The following is a 20298-nucleotide window of genomic DNA, read 5'->3' as shown; positions in this document are numbered from 1 at the left end:
TTCCCAGCTCTGTGATGGGAGGGGAGTGCGTGGGTTAGAACAGAGGAGAAGCTGGGAGGGCAGAGTCCTGGGTTCAGCTCTCAGCTCTGAGAGAGTGGGGTTGGAGCAGGGGGACTAGGAGTCCGGATTCCTGGCTTTTGTAGGGAGTGGGGAGGGCAGGGGGCTGCAAAGCCCCATTGCACAGTTTACCCCTCTTTCCTAGTGGCCTCCCTGAGATCTGGTGCAGGACCAACATGCAAATACATCAGCTGGGGTGAAATCGCCCTGGTGCCTGTGCCAGCCAGTGGCTGCTAGTTAAACTCGAGGGGAAGGCAGAGAACCTGCCCCCAAGGCTTTCGCCAGCTGGTTGCCCCACCTAGGCACACACAGGACAGAGGTGCTGGAACTGGGGGTGCTGCCACCTTCCCCCCCCCAGCTTGAAGCGATGTCCATCATATCCAGGGGTTAGTTTGGTTCAATGGCTCTCAGCCGCCCCTCCCCACACACACTATACAAACTGTTCCTGCACCGAGTACAGGAAGCGACAAGCGCAGCGTGACCGCCCGGGCTGCACGAAGCGGAGCAGCTTTCGCTCTCCTGTGTGAACGGGCGCGGTGGGAGCGAGCCCCGGCGACCTGGGTGTGTGTGTCAACCCCCCCACCCCGCTGCATGGGGATCCTGGGCGCACGGGAGCCGCTCCGGGGCAGCAAGCAGTTCCCCCAGTTGGAGGGAGAAGGGGTGGGGCCTGGGACGGCGGGGCACCCCATGCAGGCGAAATTTGCATGCTCGGGTTCAGCAGGACTTCCTGGTCGGTTGTCATTGGCTGCAGGTAGCAAACTATGCCGGAGCCCTCATGCAAATCTGTAATTGATTCCCCCCCTCCCTCCAAGCCCAGCTCCAGCGCTGCCTGTTTGCGCGCTCCTGCACTGGGGAGCACATGTAACCCCCCCTCCCCTCCTGGCTCCGCTCCGGGGGTGGGGAAGGATCCTTTGGACCGCGGGTTCCGGGGCGCCCACGTGGTGGTGGAACTGGGCTGAGGACCGCGACTCCGGGAAGCAGGGCGCCGCCGGGGACAGGTCGTGGGAATCATGAATGAGATGTCCAGCTTCTTGCACATCGGGGACATCGTCTCCCTTTACGCCGAAGGGTCGGTCAATGGCTTCATCAGCACGCTGGGGTGAGTGGACCAGCGCCTGGGGGGGCTGCACCGGAGGGGGGGCTGCACCGGAGGGGGGGCTTCTGCTAAGTGAGCTGGATTATTTTCATTTATGTTAAAAAAAGGAAGTGCCGGTGTGGCTCGGTAGAGGCTGAAAGGGCTGGCTGGCTGCCTCGGGTCAAAGGCGCTAGAGAGAACTAGAGAGGTCAGGGGGAGGCGGATTCTGCCGTAAGGTTACTTGCACTTTTCTGAGAAGCAGCTGTTGGAGGCAAGATCCTGGACTGAGTGGCCCTGGACTCTGCTCCAGTGTGACAATTGCTGCCCGCCTGAAGCCCCGTCCCCTCGCGTGTGCCAATTGCGCTTCCCCCCTGCCTGTTGCTGGGGTGGGAATTGGGATCTGTTTCCCTGCCCCTGGGGAGTAGGGGTGAGGTGCACCGGGACATGCTAGCAAGGTTCCGTGGCAGATCATGGGCAAGGCTAATATTGAAGCATTGGGTCCGTTAAATACCCAATGGTCCCAGTGCTTCATTTGTGCCAGGGCTGAGCAGTTCGAAGCTCCAGCACCTCTGGGCCGCTTGCTGCATCAGTTAAGAAAGTTAAATTGCTTGAGCCCTGGCACCTCTTTCATTCCAAACTAAGCACTGTTTTGGTCCTTGCTCCGGGGCAGTGCAGGGAGGCTGTATCCTGCACCTGTGAGGGTCTGTGCTGATGCTTTGGTAGGTCGTTCCCATATTGAACTTGTATGATTCCCCTGCGTGGTGTTTGAACCATGCGCACTGGGAGAGGCAGGAGAAGGCTATATCCTTAACCCTGGGACTCTGCAGACTATTCTCTCTGCGGTTTTTTTTGGGTGACGTTAAGGCAGCTCTGGGCCAGAGGACACACCCTCTGACACCCTGCTTTGGGCAACTTCTTGTTGATCTTTCCCCCAAGTAAGCCACTCTAGTGAAGTGGTGCCAGGAAATCCATGATACAACTTGGGGACTGGCTGGGTAGTGCATGACTTTGTGTCCCGGGTGTTAAAGGTTCCCCTCCATTTACACTAGTTTCTTTTCCTCCCCAACTACCCCACAGGAGTCTTTTGTCCCCTGGAGAGGCTCAGAGGATTCCCCTGTGGCATAGTGAGGAGGCAGGCCTGGGCTGTGTTGCATGCAAAGAGGATTCTTTATTCAGGCTGCTGGACATGAACACACCCTATGGTTCTCTGTGACTGAGTCCCTGCTGACACACACAGAGCTGCAGTGTAGCTGTAGCTGTCTCAGTCCCAGGATAATAGAGAGACAAGGCAGATGAGGGAATCTTTTATTGGACCAACTTCTGCTGATGAGAGAAGATTTCGAGCGACATAGAAAAGTTTTTCTCTCTCTCGCCAACAGAATTTGATCCCATAAGATGTCATCTCACGCACCTTGATGCACACACACGGCTCCACACGCTTGCCTATGGACAGCCACAGGTGTAAATATACACAGCGATGGCAGATACGGACACATGCACGTGTCCACACAAAACACACTTACAATCATGCACCCAAGTTTATAAATACGTACATGAACACACGGTACAATGTGCTCATAGAGTTTAAAGCCAGAGGCAGCCACCAGATAATCCAGTCTGCTCTCCTGTACATCACAGGCCACCAACCCCCCCCCACTCCCTAAACTCAACAACTGAAATGAGACTCATGTATTATAGCCCATGAGAGACTAAGCTAGTACTGTGCTACAGGCAGAGAATAGGAGGGACCGAGATGCACCAAGACCCTTCAATGGCAGAATCCTTGCAAATGACCCACACTTAGATGCTGGAAAGGAAGTTGAAACCACCCCCAATTGCCTGCTAATCTGACCAGGGGGAACTTCCTTCCCGACCCCACATAAATTTTCACACATATAAACAGACCCACTGCACGCAAACTTACACATACATATGCAGACATGCAAGTACTGTGCATGGCCCTGAACTAGCGGGGAAAACGTTCCCAAGGTCATTTTGGTGAGATCTCCTCTACGCTGGCCACCTGGCTCCATGCTAAAGCTGTCCCGGTCACTGACGCAGACTCTCTTTAACCTCCACAGTTCTGCTCTGAGTAGCCTGTATGCCAGATTGGTGACATTATGTCTGACACAGGCCTATTGGACCTTCTGGGCCCTCCCAGGCCGATGCAGCATTGTCCCCTATGGTCAGTTCTCCAGGTCTCTCTTCCCCATGGTTGGTTTGTTCAGTCTTGTTGGCAGTGACTCAAGCAATGGGGTTTCCACTCCTTCCCTTGGGAGATGATTCCACACGCTAACAGATCTCCCTATTGGGACATTGTATTTGGACTGAGATCTTTTCCTTTGCTCATTGTTATCCCAGTTACACCCCTGCTGTAACCAGGGCATGAAATCCTTGTACTTGATGCTAGGAACTGCAAAATCACACTTTAAATCATTGCTGTGATAAAGAAGTGGAGTTACTTGCTGAGAGTGCATCTCCCGAGCTCTCTTCACGGTGTGCATCTTGTTTAAGCTATTTGACTAGCAAATGAACTAGCTAGCCCTGGCCTTTGCACTTCAAACTCAGCTGAGCAGGGTACCGGAAACTCCCCATCCGTCTGTGTTGACATCCTCCCTAGCAGCAGCCAGAGAGCAGAGAGGAAAGTAAGCTGCAGTCCTGGAAGGTGAACTGCTGACACAGAGAATCTGAAGTGTGATCCTTTTGGTTAGCTGGAGTGTCTTGAATGACAGAAGCTGGTTCTAGGTGCCAAGCGACCATAATGAGTGGAAGCGTTATGTAGCATAGGCTACGGGTAGGACTGTATCTGAAACAGTTTACCCATGTGATGGGCCCAGTTACTCCTCTCACTGTCATGGGGCTTACGACAGTGCCGTTCCATGGACATCACTGGGGTTCTGGCAGATTGGCACCTGTGTGAGCGAAATCGGAACTTGGCCCAGAGGCATATGTAGGAAAAATAAAACCAGCACTCACAGGGGACATTGAGAGGCCTTTCTGAAGATCTCTTTGGTGTTGGATGGCTGGATACACCTGGTGAAATGGAACTTACATCTCCTCCTCCAGAGAATTTCTCTGGTGGCTGTAATGGGGCAGAACACTAACCAGGATTAGTAGTTGCTCGAGTCATTTAAAAGGAGACTGGTAGAACTCATACGAATAGTGTATAAGGAACAATCCTCAAAGGCATGCAGGGGAATGAACTTGATTTAACTATTTAGATTGGAAGCTTTTTGGGCAGGGGCAGTCGTCTTGTTTTGTGTTTTGCACAATGACTGGAATTCCAGATGCTGTGGTAATACAAATAATTTTTACAAACGGTCTATGAAGTGGGAATTGCTCTGGCTGAAGTTCTGTGATTTTTTTTGCTGTCTGTGATGAGCCATCTACCTAGGGGTAGTCTTAAACTGTGGGACTTGTTCTCTTGTTAGTACATGAAGCTGAAGCATCCCCCTGCTACAGCTCAGAGCCTCTGGTGGGATGGAAGGCACAGGGCCAACTTCTGCCCTTGGACAATAGCATGATTTGTTAGTGGAGGCAATGGGAAGGGGTGTGGGTGTGTGTGTGCGTTTCTAAGGGGAGAATATAATCCCAACTATACATATAAAATGATGGGGTATAAATTAGCTGTTAACACTCGAGAGAGATCTTGGAGTCATTGTGGATAGTTCTCTGAAAACATTTACTCAATGTGCAGCGGCCGTCAAAAAAGAGAACACAATGTTGGGAATCATTTAAGAAAGGGATAGATAATAAGATAAAATATCATATTGCCGCTATATAAATCCATGGTACACCCACATCTTGAATACTGTGTGCAGATGTGGTCACCCCATTTCAAAAAAGTTATATTGGAATTGGGAAAAGGTTCAGAATGGGCAACAAAAATAATTAGGGGTACAGAATGGCTGCCATATGCAGAGAGAGTAATAAGACTGGGACTTTACAGTTTGGAAAAGAGACGACTAAGGGGGGATATGAAATCATCAGTCATAAAATCATGACTGATGTGGAGAAAGTGAATAAGGAAGTGTTATTGACTCTTCATAACACAAGAACTAGGGATCATCAAATGAAATTAATAGGCAGCAGGTTTAAAACAAACAAAAGTTTTGTTGTTTGGTTTGTTTTGTTTTTTCCCCACACAACACACAGTCTGTGCAACTCCTTGCCAGAGGATGTTGTTAAGGCCAAGACTATAACCGGGTTCAAAAAAGAACTGGATAAGTTCACGGAGGAGAGGTCCATCCATGGCTATTAGCCAGGATGGGCAGGGATGGTGTCCCTAGCCTCTGTTTGCCAGAAGATGGGAATGGCAACAGGGGATGGATTGCTTGATGATTCCCTGTTCTGTTCATTCCCTCTGGGGCACCTGGCATTGGCCACTGTCATAAGACAGGATACTGGGCTGGATGGACCTTTGGTCTGACCCAGTATGGCTGATCTTGTGTTCTAATTTGACCAGAATATGGCCAAAGGGCATCTTGAACAGTTAATGGTCATTATCAAGCTTTTGCCACCGAAATAGACTGAGCTATCAGTTATGGCATGCAGTGGCCAAGGAACCTATTGGCGAACTAATCTCTAAGCTTATATCCTACATAAACACACATGAGTGCAAGTTATATTGCTACCTTGCAAGGGAACCCTATTCAATTTTTGTTGTGGCAGCATGAAGGCTTGTGTGAGCTTATATTCTTGGAGTCTGTTGTGTCAATGAATGAAGACCCTTGTTAAGAGTAAACACCATCACTTTGCAGTTCTCATGGGAAGATCTCCAAGCACTTTAGCCTGATTCCGATAGCTTTATCCATGCTGTATATTTCTTTATTCTTCAAACAACCTCACTGAGATCAGTGGACCCTCTGTGGAGTAAGGCTATCAGAATCTGGTCCTTTGTTAATGTTAATTAAGCCTCACAACCCCAGCCTGTCTGGGGAGGGTATCATTCACCCCATCATACAGATAGGGAAATTGAGGCATAGAGCAGGGAAGAAACTTGACTAAGGGCACTCAGTGACAGAACCGGAAATAGAACTCAAGAGCCTAACACCCAGGGTTGAGTTTTGCAGTATGCTGAGCCTCCTCAAACCCCACTGACTTCCATGGGAGTTGAGGGCACTCAGAGCTTCAGTCTCCTGCTTTAACCCCTAGACAAGGTGTTCCCCCAAGTCACATGTGGTGTCATGGTCTCAGTCTAGAACAGCCTTTAGGCATCTTCATACCTGAATAGTCCTGCTGCAGTGAATGGGACTGCTCGCTTTCTTAACGCGATGCAGGTGCTTAAGCACTTTGCTGGTCTGGAGCATAAAACTAGCCAGAATGCTGAAATCAGAAGAAATGACAAAGTATGAACAAATAGAGGAGATAATTAAAGACTCCCTGGAGAAATGAAAGGGTGATCTCCAAAGATTTAAGATAGTGGCAGTGACTAGATGTGTGGGGAGAATTATCCTAGGGCCAACCAACAGCGCCAGTTACACCCTTTAACAATAGTGTTAGTGTTTTAGAGGTTTCCCATTAACTCAGTGGAGGAAAAGGGTGGGGGTGGGGGAAGAAGCATTAATGGTGCCAGACCTTGCGGTAGTTTTTATCTGGCTGTACGCCCTCCAGGAGCTCATTTGATGGAGAAACCCGAACCCTGATCTCAATCCGCCCCCCAGACCTGATTAGAAGCGACTTATGCACTGAGGGGAACGGCTGCTGCATGACTTGGCTGAAAGTCGTTTGGCTGCTGCCCACAAAAGATGTCTAAAGAAACGGGAGTTTCAAACAGCTCAGGACAAAAAGGTCATGGAGTTGCATGTCACACGCTTTGCTAAGCAAAGGGTTTGGGAGAGAAAAGCTTTAGTCAATTCATTGGTGCCTTAGTCCTCCTAACGTAGGAGATGTATAGGTTCGCCACTTAGGAAATGTTTCTAATTTATATACTTTCATTTCTTGTCCTACGTCTACAGATCACTTCAGGGTGAGATTTATAAAGGCAAAATGGGTAGCTAAGCATCCACCTCCTTTTGACTTTCAGCATCTAAGTCCCCTTTCTGCCTCAGCAAATCTCCCTCTGTAGTATTAATGCTTCTCTCAGACAGCACCTTGCAAGTGGAAATCTCAGAAGTCTTTACAGACACTAACGAAGAAAACCTCCCAACCCCCATGTTACGGTGAGGCAGTGATCTTTGTTATTGCCGCTGTTACAGGTGACGCACGGTTACACAGCAAGTCGGTGGCTGAGGAGAGAGAAAGGAACCCAGGAATCCTGCCTCTCAGTTTCCTATTCTGAGCTTTGAGCACGTCCTCCGTCCAGAGCTGGAAATGGAACCCAGGAGTCCTGACAGTTGCTGCGGTCTAACCACTAAGGCCCCCTCCCAGTGCCTGACATATTAAGTGTTAAGTAATAATGCCATTAAAAGCATCCCATGCAGAGTGATGGGGGGAGCATTTAACTGCTGGAACTCATCAGAGGCCAATGCCACCTCTATCCCCAAGTGACCTATTTCTCCTTGCGGGGGAAAATGCTTCCAGGAAAGAGACACAAAGCACTAAAAGACGACAGTGGGATGGCGTGAAAGCTGACCTGTTTCCTGGAGTGCCGCCTTAAGGCAACTTTTGGAAGCAGGGACACATAAGCCATGCCCTCCCATCAGCCAAAGTCTACACAGGGACATCTGGTGCTAGGGCCAGGTCTGGTCAGTTCTGTGAAGCTGCTTATACTGCCATCAGCGCTGGAGCATCTGAGCACCTACCACCAGTGCGGCTCGTTCGCACAGTCTCACCCTCCCCACAATCCTGGTTTGTGGTTATTGTTTAGCTGCTTGAAACCAAGCATGGAGCCTTGATCACGAGGTACAGAATTCTGAGCTTTATGGACCCTCCCTGCCCAGGTACCTTGCCTGGCAGCGACTAGAGGCATAAAGCCTGGCACTGGGCTCACTGCAAAACCTGGGAAGGAGTCTGTGGAGGATAGTGTCTTCTTCGGTGGTTTCAAAATCCTGGTGAGGAATCTGGAGAGGTGTCCCCAAGATATGACAGATCCCCTGGTGTTATTGCTGGTAGTAAGTAATACTAGGTACTGAGAGAGGTTTTTCCATCTAAGGATTTCAAACTGCTTTACAAAACTGACAACTATTATCTGCATTTATAGATGGGGAAACTGAGGCACAAAGGCTTGGGTTGTTTTTTTTAATGTGATCACACTGCAAGTCCAGGGCCAAATAGGGACTAGAGCCCATGCTTTAATCACTTCCTGCCTCTTTGCTGTTTGCCATCTCACTTCCAACCTTGAGTTCTAATGGCCAAAGCAGAATAAATGGAACCCGGGCTGTGGAGAAGTGCATTTTGGGCTCAGTTTCTCACGGCAAGTAGCGTTAGAGCTGATTCAGGCCACACCCATTAGCAAGCCCTTTCAGGGGTCTCCAGGGAATACAATGCCTGGGGCTGGACAGCTAAGTCACTTGAAGAATAGTGCTCATGGACTGTAGGGCAAGCAGCAGGTGTGCATGAGTCACTGGGCATGCATATTGCATATTCTGGGCCTCGCAGAAGGGAAGGGCTGTGTGTAAACATACGTGAATAAGTGTCTGTTGTTTAGTTTGAAATCACGCCTTTGATAATTGTTATTGTGATTGCAGGTGGATTGAAGAGGTGGGGCAGTTCAGGGAAATGGAGCTGGATAAAGGGTAACTGTGCCTCCGGGTCCAAGAGAGCGTGCCTCCTGGCAATTAGGAGAAGAGAGGGACACTGAGGAAGTGTATTTTCCTCCTGCCGGTGGTGCTCTGAGATTGGCTCAGTCAAACAGCCCCATTTTTGTAGCTGCCACGGTCGTGATTCTACATGTCCCTCTCGGAAGGGGTTGTAGACAGAGTGGTGTAGTCCTCAGTGGGACGAGAGAGAGGCCGATGGGGGACTGGCTGGCTTGGGGGCTGGTAAAGGGATACAGAGACTTTCGCTTTCAACAGGCTGGCTTGAATCCAGCCGTGCCTGGAAAAGACCAATAGTTAACTTCAGCTGGTGACTGTGACCTGTGGGAGAGGCATTGCTGGTTTTGGGCCAGAGCTTAGAGTACAGTTATCCATGTGACAGAACCAGCACTAATCCAGTGCCGTTACCAGCAGCCTCTGCAGAGAGGCTAAGGTCAGAACAGGGCTCCCAAAGGTGGGATGAAGAAGCATCTGTGCTGTCTCTGCTCTGTGAAGGGAGGACGTTCATCTTCGGAGTTGTGCAGCAGGTCCCTGTCCTCAGCACTACATTCGCTTCATGGTGGTTGGTTTTTAAAGGGCTCCAGAAGAGTTGAGCTAACCCTGCTTAATCCCCAATTCAGTGCCATAAGAAATACAGCCACCAACTCAGTACTTCCCTGCAACCGGACAGCTGGAAGCACTTCAGTAACTTAGAGCTCACGGGATGTGATGAGTGCACCGTTCTAATGCTGCTGCCAGGATCCATTCCAATGCATGTGCAGGCCCCATCCCAGGGAGATAGTCTCATGCAGGGTATTGGTGAGTAAGCTGCAACTTACTCACACAGTTATTTTGGGCACTTAAGAAAACTGGCTGCTAGACGGTCAATTAGTCTCCACCTTAACTAGCGCAATGCTACTGCCCTACTGTACTTTGGCTTGCAAGCTTGGATTGTCCATCTCTGCTGCATTGCAGCAAGCTTGAATTCATGGGGCTCAAATCTGCTTTCAAAAGCACTGGTGCTACTGCAGGGAACTAAGAGCAGAATTTGGCCCCCTTTTCTCTAAACCCATCCAGCCCAATGCACCTCTGTTGAAGGCTACAACTGTTCTCCTGATGTGGTGACACTTCATCTTCCCAAGGAATCTAGTTCTGCTGGCCAAATGGTTCTAAAAGTTATTAAGCTTTTTCCTAAGAGCTAGTGTCATTATATATGGCTGATTTCCCCTGGGAAAAAGTTAGGGACCTATCAAATGTGTTTCAAGTGCTGAAATTTGCTGCTTCCACTGAACTATCCATTAAAAGCCTGATCCTGCAACGGACAAATATGCTGGCCCCGATCCTGCCAGGCACTTAAGCATGTACTTAACTTGAAGTGTTCGAGTAGTCCCATTAATATCAACAGGAGTACTTAAAGTTAATCAGATGCTTATGTGCCTTGCTGGATGGAGGGCATTAAACTACAGGACACAGCATCAGGCCCTACATTGGTTAAGGTCCCAAAGGGTGAAATTTACAAAAAGGTGGCATGATTTGTTTATTTCACAAACACATTGGGCTGCTGCTTCTCAATGTATCTTCCTCAGATGCTTAAACATTGAAGGCCTGATTCTCATTTATAGACCAACTTTAGCAACTATCTTAGCACCCCAGTGCCCTGCCAGCAGCTTTCCAAATCCAGAATGTAAATTGGCTTCCACATCTCCATACTCTTCTGCTAGGAGGGGCAGCTCTACCTGTGTGAGCTTTCGCACACCAAAAAGTGGCATCTAATACCAGGCATGAGTTGAGTCATGTCTGCCTCTGCGCTATTATGGATGACTCATGTCAACAGCATTAGGAGCCTTTGTTTTCAGGTGTTTTATGGGAGAATGTTATTCCAGGGTATCAGTTTAATAAAAATAAGACTCTGCATTCCTATAGAGCTTGTAATCCCAGGATCAAAGGATCTGAATCCCCTTTGTGATCATTTAATGAATTTAGACTTGCAGCGAGCTGGGTCTGTGTTGTTAACCCTGTGTTAGGGAGTGGTAAATGCAGGTGAAAAGCCATTCAGGCCCAAATTTTGGAACTTGGCTGGAGTCGGCGGAAGCTGGGGGTGCTTGGATCTGCAGTTGATCAGGCCACTTTTATTTAGGCACCTAAAAGTGCAGCTGGACACCTGCTGGGATTTGAAAAGCTCCAAAGAAGGTTAGAGTCAGAGATTCTGTGGCCAGAAGGGACCATTGTGATCATCTGGTCTGACCACCTGCAGAGCACAGCCATAGAATTTCCTCAAAAGAATTCCTAGAGCAAATCCTTTAGACAAAGACACCTAACTCTTGTGGAAATGAATGGGAATTAGGGGCCAACCTTACCCAGGTGCTTTAGGAGCTGCATCTTTAAGCACCTAAGTACCTTTGAAATCTGGCTTTAGTTAAGGACTGAGTGGCCTAAGGGCATCAGACATCCAATACCCATTGAAAGTCCTTGGGCGACTGACTGAACCCCATCAGCTCTGTCCAAAATCCCAGCCCTAAATTTGAAAACTGTGGCCGAAGGGACTTGCCCAAGGACAGGCAGTGAGTCCGTAGCAGAGCTAGTAAACTCCCAGTTTATCAGCGCACAATCCAGATTACAGTACGGGGAGGGAGGGAGACAAGTGCGTCTGCTTGGAGCTTTTTGATGAAGTTAGATGTACAAAAGAGCAAGGACAATTTCTGCAGGCCCCGCCTGGGTCCCTGCTGAGTATCTATATAATTCTGGCTGCTCTCATTTAAGGACGTCTCCTCCGTTCCACTTCTCGCTGAGCTATCTGCACGTGGCTGCAGGGGCAGTGGAGGCTTTTCCCGTTCCAGAGATAAAGTCCTACATCGCTCCCTCGGGATTTACTCCGGCTGAGCCCACGCTGAAGTCCACGCTCGTTCTGCCAGGAGTATAACCTGCCCAAGGGCCTCTCGACCAGGCTCTGTGTGTGTTCCACATACCCGCGTTCCTGGCGTGCATGTAGCCAGCTGGGAGGGCAGAGTACAGGCACTCTCCCTTCTCGCGTATCTCTAGCTTCCTCCTAGTGCTACAGCTGGGGAACGGCAAGGCAGGAGGGGAGACCGTAATTAGCTGCTTTAGAGGAAGTGTGTACACATAGGAAGCCTGGGCTACAGATAAGGGGGGAACCCCCCTAATTTGCTTGCAGTCTAACTGCTCCCATTTGACTACAGTCAAGGTTTGTTTGAGCAATCTGCCCCCTTGGGTAATAAAACCTCAAGCCTGATTGAAGCATTGCACTTGCGCTGCCCCTGTGCATGCTGTGCAAAATGCAGCTTCCCTCCCTGCCCCACTTCACTGTATATGGCTCTCTCTTCCTCTCTGCTCCCTTCTTTCCCCTCCCTTTCTGGCCTGTGCCCACCCCCTGGAGACTCTAGCATTGCCACGCTCTTCTGATGTCAGGTTAGACTCTAGCAGCACACCCTTACTTCTAGCAGCGCACTGCAGACAGTATGCTGGTCTTGGGCAAAGTGTCTCTGTTATCCTCTCACCTTCTCATCCACGCTACTTGCAACTCCATGTGTTCAAAAATCATGAGTCAGCCTCCCTCACCATCCCCTGTCATGAAATGGACTTAAGATTGTGAGATTTGAAAATAATACACATTGGGTGGAGGGGAAGGGTTAATTTACTTTTTTGGTTTTTGAACCTTTAAGTTTTTCTCTGCAACCAGAGGGCTAGGGACTTGCTTTTCTTTTTAAATGAAAGCTGAGAGTCTTGGATTATCCCATGACTCCAGGAGCTGGTGCCTGAAGAAAACCACCAAGACTCACAAAGCCCTGTGATGATAGCCTGGGAGCTGACAACAGGTGAATGCACTTCTGATGTCATTTACAACTCCAGCAGCACAATCGTCCTCCTTACGGTGCAACACTGGTTCACAGACATTGCACTGGTTCAGTACAAGGCCCAACCCATCCCCCATCCTCTCCTCCAAAGCCTAGTGTAGTCACCTGGAGTCTTTCTCATGGGTTTCATGGACTTCGTATCAGGCTCCCAGTTTAGGGGATCTGTCTGTAACCCACGTCCTGGCAGTGGTTACTGGATAGAGCTATGTGTGACCAATTCCCAATAAACTCAACTACTGGAGGGTCGTGCTTCTCCAACCTGCTGCTGAGTAGCTTGGTGAGAATGGGGAGAGGGCCAGGCAGAATCAGTGTGGCAGATAAAACTTTATTACTATTAATTTAGGCCCCTGTTGTGCCCGGTGCTGTACTGATGTCTAAGGCGCCTGAGAGTTTCTGTTGCAATATCATTAAAAGACATCCAACGGAATTAAACAGGAGACTCTGCGTCCATGTCCCAGGCTTCCAGCAAACAGGGAATGAAGAGGGAGAGGTCAGAGGTCACTTGAAGGAGGTGTTGGTAAAACCTTGGGCCAGATTCTGACCTCTGAGACACATGGGTGTCAATCCAGAGTAACCCCACTGGCTTCTGGATTTATACCAGTATATCCTGGCTCTCTCTCTTATAACCACCTCTTCTCTGGTCACCGCTTGCCCAGGCCTCCTGTTTCAAGGATGCCGTGTCATTTTCCTCTCTTTGGGGTCTCAGGTTGTCCCCGTGAGTTAGAGCAAAGTCCAAATTCCTCTGGATGGAGCAATCGAAAGGAATTTTCCCCACAGCCAGAGCGCTGCTGATGGAGAGCTGCTCAGACGAGGAGGAAGAGGGAAGTTGTGTGCAAACAGAATATCTATTTTGTTTGCAGACAGCGCAGAATGTCAGTGTATAAGCGCAGGCCCAAGCACTGCTCAGTCCTTTCAGTTTGTTCCCAGGAGCTCGGATGTGAATGTTGCTAGGTAGCTGGAGTGGTTTTTCCAGCTCAGGGGAGCAAGCTGGAAGGTCTGAGCTGCGCTTGCGGATGTGCTGGGTGGTGCTATCCTGGGTGCCCTGAAAGGCAGAGTGCTGGGAAACTTTCCCTCCTTGTATTCTACCTGCCATCATTAGATTGGGCCATGCTGCTCCATGGCATAATCCCATTGATCGCAGTGGGATTACTGCAGAGAGGGGGCTGGCCCTTGGTCATGTAGTGAGGACAGAATTTAGTGGGGGTGAGAGCAGAGTCTCTTTATGCCCAAACCAAGTTCAGCTCAGGCAATGGCAGCCTGTGGTTCGTTCTGCAACCTTACTAAGGTGTCTCCACGCCGAGCTGGAGCAGCAGCCTCTAGGGGACAAGAGAGGAGTATAGAGCAATCCTCCGCCTGGGCAAGCCAGTTAGTGTCTTAAGCAGCCTGTGGCGGGGGGGAACAGCCTCTGATTTCTCTGAAAACATCTGCTCTGTGTGCAGCAGCAGCAATAAAAAAAGTGAACAGAATGTCAAGAACTGTTAGGAAACGGATAGATAAGACAGAAAATATCATTATGCCTCTTCATAAATCTGTGGTTCACTCACACCCTGAACACTGCATGCAGATCTGGTTGCCCTATCTCAAAAAAAGGGATATTAGAATTGGAAAAGGTGTACAGAGAAGGGCAACAAAAATGATGAGAGGAATGGGACAGCTTCCGTATGAGGAGATTAAAGAAGACTGGGACTTTTCAGCTCGGAAGAGAGGTAACTGGGGGAGGGGGTATGAGAGAGGCTGTAACATCATGAATGAGGTGGACAAAGCGAGTAAGGAAGTGTTATTTACCCCTTCACAGAACACCTGAACCAGGGGTCACCCAATGAAATTAATAGGCAGCAGGTTTAAAACAAACACAAGAAAGTACTTCTTCACACGATGCACAGGTCAACCTGTGGAACTCCTTGCCAGAGGATGTTGTGAATGCCAAAACTATAACAGGGTTAAAAAAAAACCTAGATAAATTCATGGAGGATAGGTCCATTGATGACTGTTAACAGGGTTGGGCAGAAATGCAACCCCATGCTCTGAGCGTCCCTAGCCTCTATTTGCCAGAAGCTAGGCATGGACAACAAGGTGGATCACTCAATGATTGCCTGTTCTGTTCATTCCCTCTGTAGCACCTGGCATTGGCTACTGTTACAAGACAGGATACTGGGCTAGACGGACTGTTGGTCTGACCCAGTATGGCTGCTCTTATGTTGCCCATAGGCAGACAGGTGCTTACCAGAGCATGCAGTTTCCTGCAGCATGTCTCTCCCAATGGCCAGGATGGAAGGATGAAGTAGCATAGCAGGTGTGTCTTGCCTCACTGGAGGAGCTTGTTTCTCAATTATGCCTGGTCCTCCTTGCAGGGCCTGGGGGAGATCCTGACACCTATAAGGTGTTGTGTTTAGATAGGGTGTGAGGCATGTGGAGCAGCAGTTGAGTAACCTTAGATGAGAGAGGGGCAAAACAGGGTGTGGCTTTGCTTTTGCAAGCCCTCGTCTGTCAAGCTATTTTGTTTGGCAGAACAGAATCTGGGCATGTTCTGGATCAGGTATCATGGGGAGGGAGGTATGGCTTTGGTCTGTTGTTTGGCAAAGCAAAGCCCTACACTCAACAGGCTGGCATTTCTCTGTCTATCTGGAGCACAATAACATCTAAACACCATATCCGATCAATGCCAAAATGTCAGGGAAAGTTCTAGACATCAAAGGGCAGAACTCTATGGATTTTCCTGAAAATCAGCAAAGCACCAAAGAAGGAAATAGGGGGAACATGGAGCCCCGGGCATTTGGTTAGCAGACCTATCATCTTTAATGAGGTCTGTAATTGTCTATAGATCAAAGCGTCGGTTGATGTCATCTATTAATGGCTTCCTGCATAATATCCTCATTTCATCTCTGCCCATTATCTACATGGAGTTTTAAATATTGACATCCTGAATGACTTATCTCCCAGGCAGAAAGAAAAGACTTATTTCAACAATTTAGAAATTATACAAGCTTAACTAACTACTGACGTTTTTACGTATGCCCCTAAAACTGAGGGGACATACCCAGAGCCCCGGGAATGAGAATGGGGGGACATGCAGAGACCTGGGCATGAGGGAAGTGGTATTGGGGTCCCTGAAATAGAGAGGGATGGAAGGGGAGCACACAGCGACCTAGTGAAGAAAATGGAAGGATGTGCGTCCCTGTTGTGTGCAGTGAGCTTAGCTGACAGAAGCACCGAAGTGTGTGATCCCCTAGTTTTTAGTATCAACTATTCATCCATAATAGCACTGGCTTGAAGTGGTTTCCATTATATATAGGATTTACAGTTTGGTTCAATCCCTCTCAGCACCCTCACTATAAAAATTGTTCCAGCACCTCTGCATAACAGTATTGCCATTGCATTCTCTTCCCCAGTAATAATATCTGATCGTTAGCTTGGAAATAAGAGGAGTGGTGGCTCTTGGAGGACCCACCGAAAGCATGAAGGAAAGGTGGCTGTAACATAGAATTGCAAGGCCCAAGGAGCATGGAGTGGCACATTTAATAAGACGGGAATGCTTGCCTAGCAAGTTATGTGATCCTGAATTATCATATCAGGGCGGAATAATTACATACAAAGGGCTAGAGCCGTGCAGGCTAAAACAAGGGGATGGTTCAACTGGTTTGGAGAAGATGAGAACTGAGCTCAAAACTCCCTTCAGAATAGTTCAGTTAACTGGATGTGTTTTACAGAGAGGCCCAGGGCAAAGCGGGTCCAAATGTTCCCAAACTTTTGAGAAAGCTCCACTCTGGAGCCCATCTTTCTGTCCCATGCTTTCCTCTTGCACAGTTGGTTCATATTTTTTTTCCCCACCAAGTTGTGCTGGGGTTAGAAGCAGAAGCTCCAAAATACTGCCGGGAACCCTACAGTTATTCCAGGAGGCATGATGTCTGTTACTAAGCCACCTATTTCTGTGCCATACTTAGTGTGGAGAGACTCTGGTGCCAAGTATGGGATTCCCTTTTAATAGCCCCGTCAGGATTTATGTGTGAGATTTTGCAGCCTGGGTTGGTGAATAAGTCATGGAGGAGACGTGCCCGGAGTTCTAGTGGGGGCATTCTCAAGAGAGAACATCAGAAGCTTTGCCAGCAAGGCATATCTGCAGTGGTTCATCCTAGTGGACTAATAAATGGGCAAGTGTGCAACCCATAACACTGGACAGTGAAAAACCCAGGAGGATCCTGATATGTGTAGGTTGATTGAGGACCTAACTGCTATGGTGATAGGTATTATAGAGTCCAATATCTAGGTAGACAACACAGGAAGTCATCTTGTGGATCGAGCCTTGTGTAACGTTAGTGATGTTTAGACTAGAAACATATGACAATAGCGCAGCTTTTTTTGCAGCTCTGTGGTTTGTGGCGAAGCTGCTTAGCTAGCTGAAGTCTGGGCTGTAATGTGATTGTCTCTAAAATGTTGTTTGCTTGCTTGTTTTCCAGGCTGGTGGATGATCGATGCGTGGTGGAGCCGGCAGCTGGCGATCTGGATAATCCACCCAAGAAGTTCCGGGGTAAGAGGCCATGTGGTGCCTGAGGAGCTGCTACTGTTGTGTTCCTTATGAAACCTACTACTGGGGCACGCTACCTTCTGCTGCAGAATGTGGGCACCAGCTTGCTCTCTTCTATTATAGCAGTAGTACAGGCATCAATATTGCAAATCCGCCCCTCCTCCTCTGTGTTAATTGGTGCCAGTATTGGCAGCCTGAGCAGAGAGGCCAGGGACTGAATGGCCTGTAGGTCCTTGGCGCCTCTCTAAATTAGGGTGGAATGCCATTTGTGCACCAGTGTCGAGGAAGCTTGCCCTGCTGCCACACATGCTCTGGATTGACAGAGTTGTCAAGTCTCCAGGACTGTCAAGCTGGGAAATAATCATCCTGCACCCTCGTAGCCTTTCCGACTTCTTAAACTCTAAGGTCAGAAGGGACCATCATGATCATCTAGTCTGACCTCCTGCACATCACAGGCCACAGGACCTTGTCCACCCACTCCTGTAATAGACCCCTAACCTCTGGCTGAGTTACTGAAGTCCTCAAATCATGATTTAAAGACTTCAAATTACAGAGAATCTGCCATTTCCACTAGTTTAAACCTGCAAGTGACCCGTGCCTCATGCTGCAGAGGAAGGCAAAAACTCCTCAAGGTCTCTGCCAGTCCTACCCAACCTCAAATATGGTGATCAGCTGGATCCTGAGCATGTGGGCAAGACCCACCAGGCAGACACCTGGGAAAGAATTCTCTGTAATAACTAAGAGCCCTATCCCATCTGGTGTCCCATCACTGGCCATTGGAGATACCTGCGAGTGCTAGCAGCAGATTTGCTACATATCATCATAGGCAGTCCCATCGACCATCCCCTCCATAAACTTATCAAGCTCAGTCTTGAAGCCAGTTAGGTTTTTTGCCCCACTGCTCCCCTTGGAAGGCTGTTTCAGAACTTCACTCCTCTGATGGTTAGAAACCTTCCTCTAATTCCAAGCCTGAACTTGTTGATGGCCAGTTTGTATCCATTTGTTCTTGTGTCCACGCTGGAGCTTAACTTAAATAACTCCTTTCCCTCCCCGGTGATGTATTTATAGAGAGCAATCATATCTCCCCTCAGGCTTCTAAACAAGCCAAGCTCTTTGCATCTCATCTCAGAAGATAGGTTTTCCATTCCTCAGATCATCCTGGTAGCCCTTCTCTGCACCTGTTCCAGTTTGAATTCATCTTCCTTAACCATGGGAGGCCAGAATATTGTTCTTGATTCCTCCAGTGGCCACTGGCTTTATGACTTGGAGAAACTGACTCTTACAGTGCCTGGGCTTTGCTGTGAAGGAAAAGGAGAATTTGTACTCCTCCCTCCCCAGATCTGGTTCCTTAATGGCTAGAGATGATGGTTTTCGTTTCTATTAGAATAGCATGTGAAGTCAGGGCTCCATTGTACTAGGTGAGGACAGTCCCTGCCTAAAGAGCTTGTGATCTGAATAGACCAGACAGATGATGAAATGGTCTATTAGCCCTGTGGAGAAGCAAGGCCCAGGGAGTCAGAGCCAGAGCAGGCAATTGAATCCAGTCTCTGGAGTCCCAATCCAGTGCCTTCACCACAATCCATCCTTCCTCTCTGAAGGTCAGCCTGATATGAGGCATGTTCTTTGCTGTGCCTGCATTCATGTATCCTGGCTGTTGGTGGAGCAAAACCCTTCGGAGGAGGAAGGGATGTGTAACTGGGAGGGATGCAGAGACGGCAACAAGCCTCTGTGCTGTGGCAGGATTTTTGGCTCTAGGAACTAACTGTGCCAGAGGCCTAGTGCTTGCCCTGCTTAGCTGCACCTCTTGGGGAGAGATTAAGCCGCTCTTTCATGAGGCAGGCAGGCAGGATTTAGGAAGATGCATTAAATCCCCATCCGTCCTTAGCTGTCACATTCCAGCCACCCCACCCCATCCTGGTGCAAGCCTCAGTCATTATTTCCCGTCTCAATGAGATGCAGCCGCTGCAGAGCTTCCCTTTGTGAGCTGGCTTTCTGGAGTCCCGATCCAAATGGAAAAGGTGATGAATCAAGCGAGGAGCAGGGCGGCTCCTGGCTTGTGGAAATGGGCTGGTGAAGCCAGAACTTTCCTCTCTCTTTCCTGGACACCTTCCATTTTCTAGCCCCTCTGTGTCCAATCCTCAGCTGCCAGCTCCTCTCCGGGTTGGGACTTGGGTCAAGAGTCAGGTCTCTGACCCAGTTCTTCCAGCCCCTAAGCCTGTGAGCTGAGGAGAGCAATAGACACTCGCTTCCTCTTCACTCCTTTTGGGCATGGCTCCACTGCTTTCTGTGGTGTAAGCAGAGGTGGCAAGACGAGTGAGCAGGGATTCTCAGCCACTGGGATCTGCGACTCCCTCCTTGGACTTGGCCTTCAAGGCACTTCAAGCTCAGCCATATTGCTCTTGAAGGAATTTGGCTTTCCGGGGCTGCCTTCCCTCCCACACACGGCATAGCGGAACGGAAAAGCGGACACTATTACTTGTCTTGTGGGTTGTGCCTAGGTGCCCCAGTCATGGCCCTTGGCCCCTTTGTGCCAGGCACCATACAGACATGGAACAAAAATGAGAGGCCCTCCCCCAAAAGCTTCCAGTCTAAGAACAGAGCAAGAGATGCTAGGTAGATGCAGACAAACCGATGGAGGAAGCACAAGGAGCAGCGAAGGCAGAGGTCATGGCACCACCATTGCCAAGCTGATTGGAGGCACTACAGCAGAGAAGAGGGGTTTGAAGGAGGACAGCGAGAAGGTCTTGCAGATGCTTGTGTTCGGCTGGAAGATGTGGTCCCATTATGATATATATACGGTGCCTAGCACAGTGGAGCCTCGACTTGGTGGAGGACTCCAGGTGCGACTGTAGTTTAAATGTTAAATAATAATTAACGACACGACACTCAAACATCATCAGCTTATCCAGACTGCCCCTAAGTGGAGCTGAAGTAGCTGTATTCTCTCAGGGACTGAACTTTCCCTCCCCACCACAGAACCTAATACTGTGCTAACAGGTGGAGAATGGGAAGAATCCTTCCGCCGATTCCGCCTCAAAGAAGTCTTTCACAACAGGGCCGAGACCATGCACAATTGCCACATCCCCACTGGTAAAC

General features: G+C 49.1%; 1 protein-coding gene across 3 annotated transcripts in view; it reads left to right on the top strand.

The window, feature by feature from the left end:
- The first annotated feature begins 741 nt into the window (after positions 1-741).
- ITPR3 (inositol 1,4,5-trisphosphate receptor type 3) overlaps positions 742-20298 on the top strand; it is an 85199-nt gene continuing 65642 nt past the window's right edge. The window contains exons 1-2 of one of the 3 annotated variants that reach the window (XM_030561378.1): positions 742-1156; positions 17135-17205. In XM_030561378.1, the coding sequence (XP_030417238.1) occupies positions 1068-1156; positions 17135-17205 (160 nt within the window). In that variant the 5' untranslated portion in view covers positions 742-1067. Of the gene's footprint in view, positions 1157-17134; positions 17206-20298 lie in introns of those variants that run through there. The other 2 variants (XM_030561376.1, XM_030561377.1) reach the window with 2 other exon arrangements.

Source organism: Gopherus evgoodei, chromosome 4 (genome assembly GCF_007399415.2).
Source record: "Gopherus evgoodei ecotype Sinaloan lineage chromosome 4, rGopEvg1_v1.p, whole genome shotgun sequence".
Classification (NCBI taxonomy): domain Eukaryota; kingdom Metazoa; phylum Chordata; order Testudines; family Testudinidae; genus Gopherus; species Gopherus evgoodei.
This window is presented reverse-complemented; position numbering and strand designations above follow the sequence as displayed.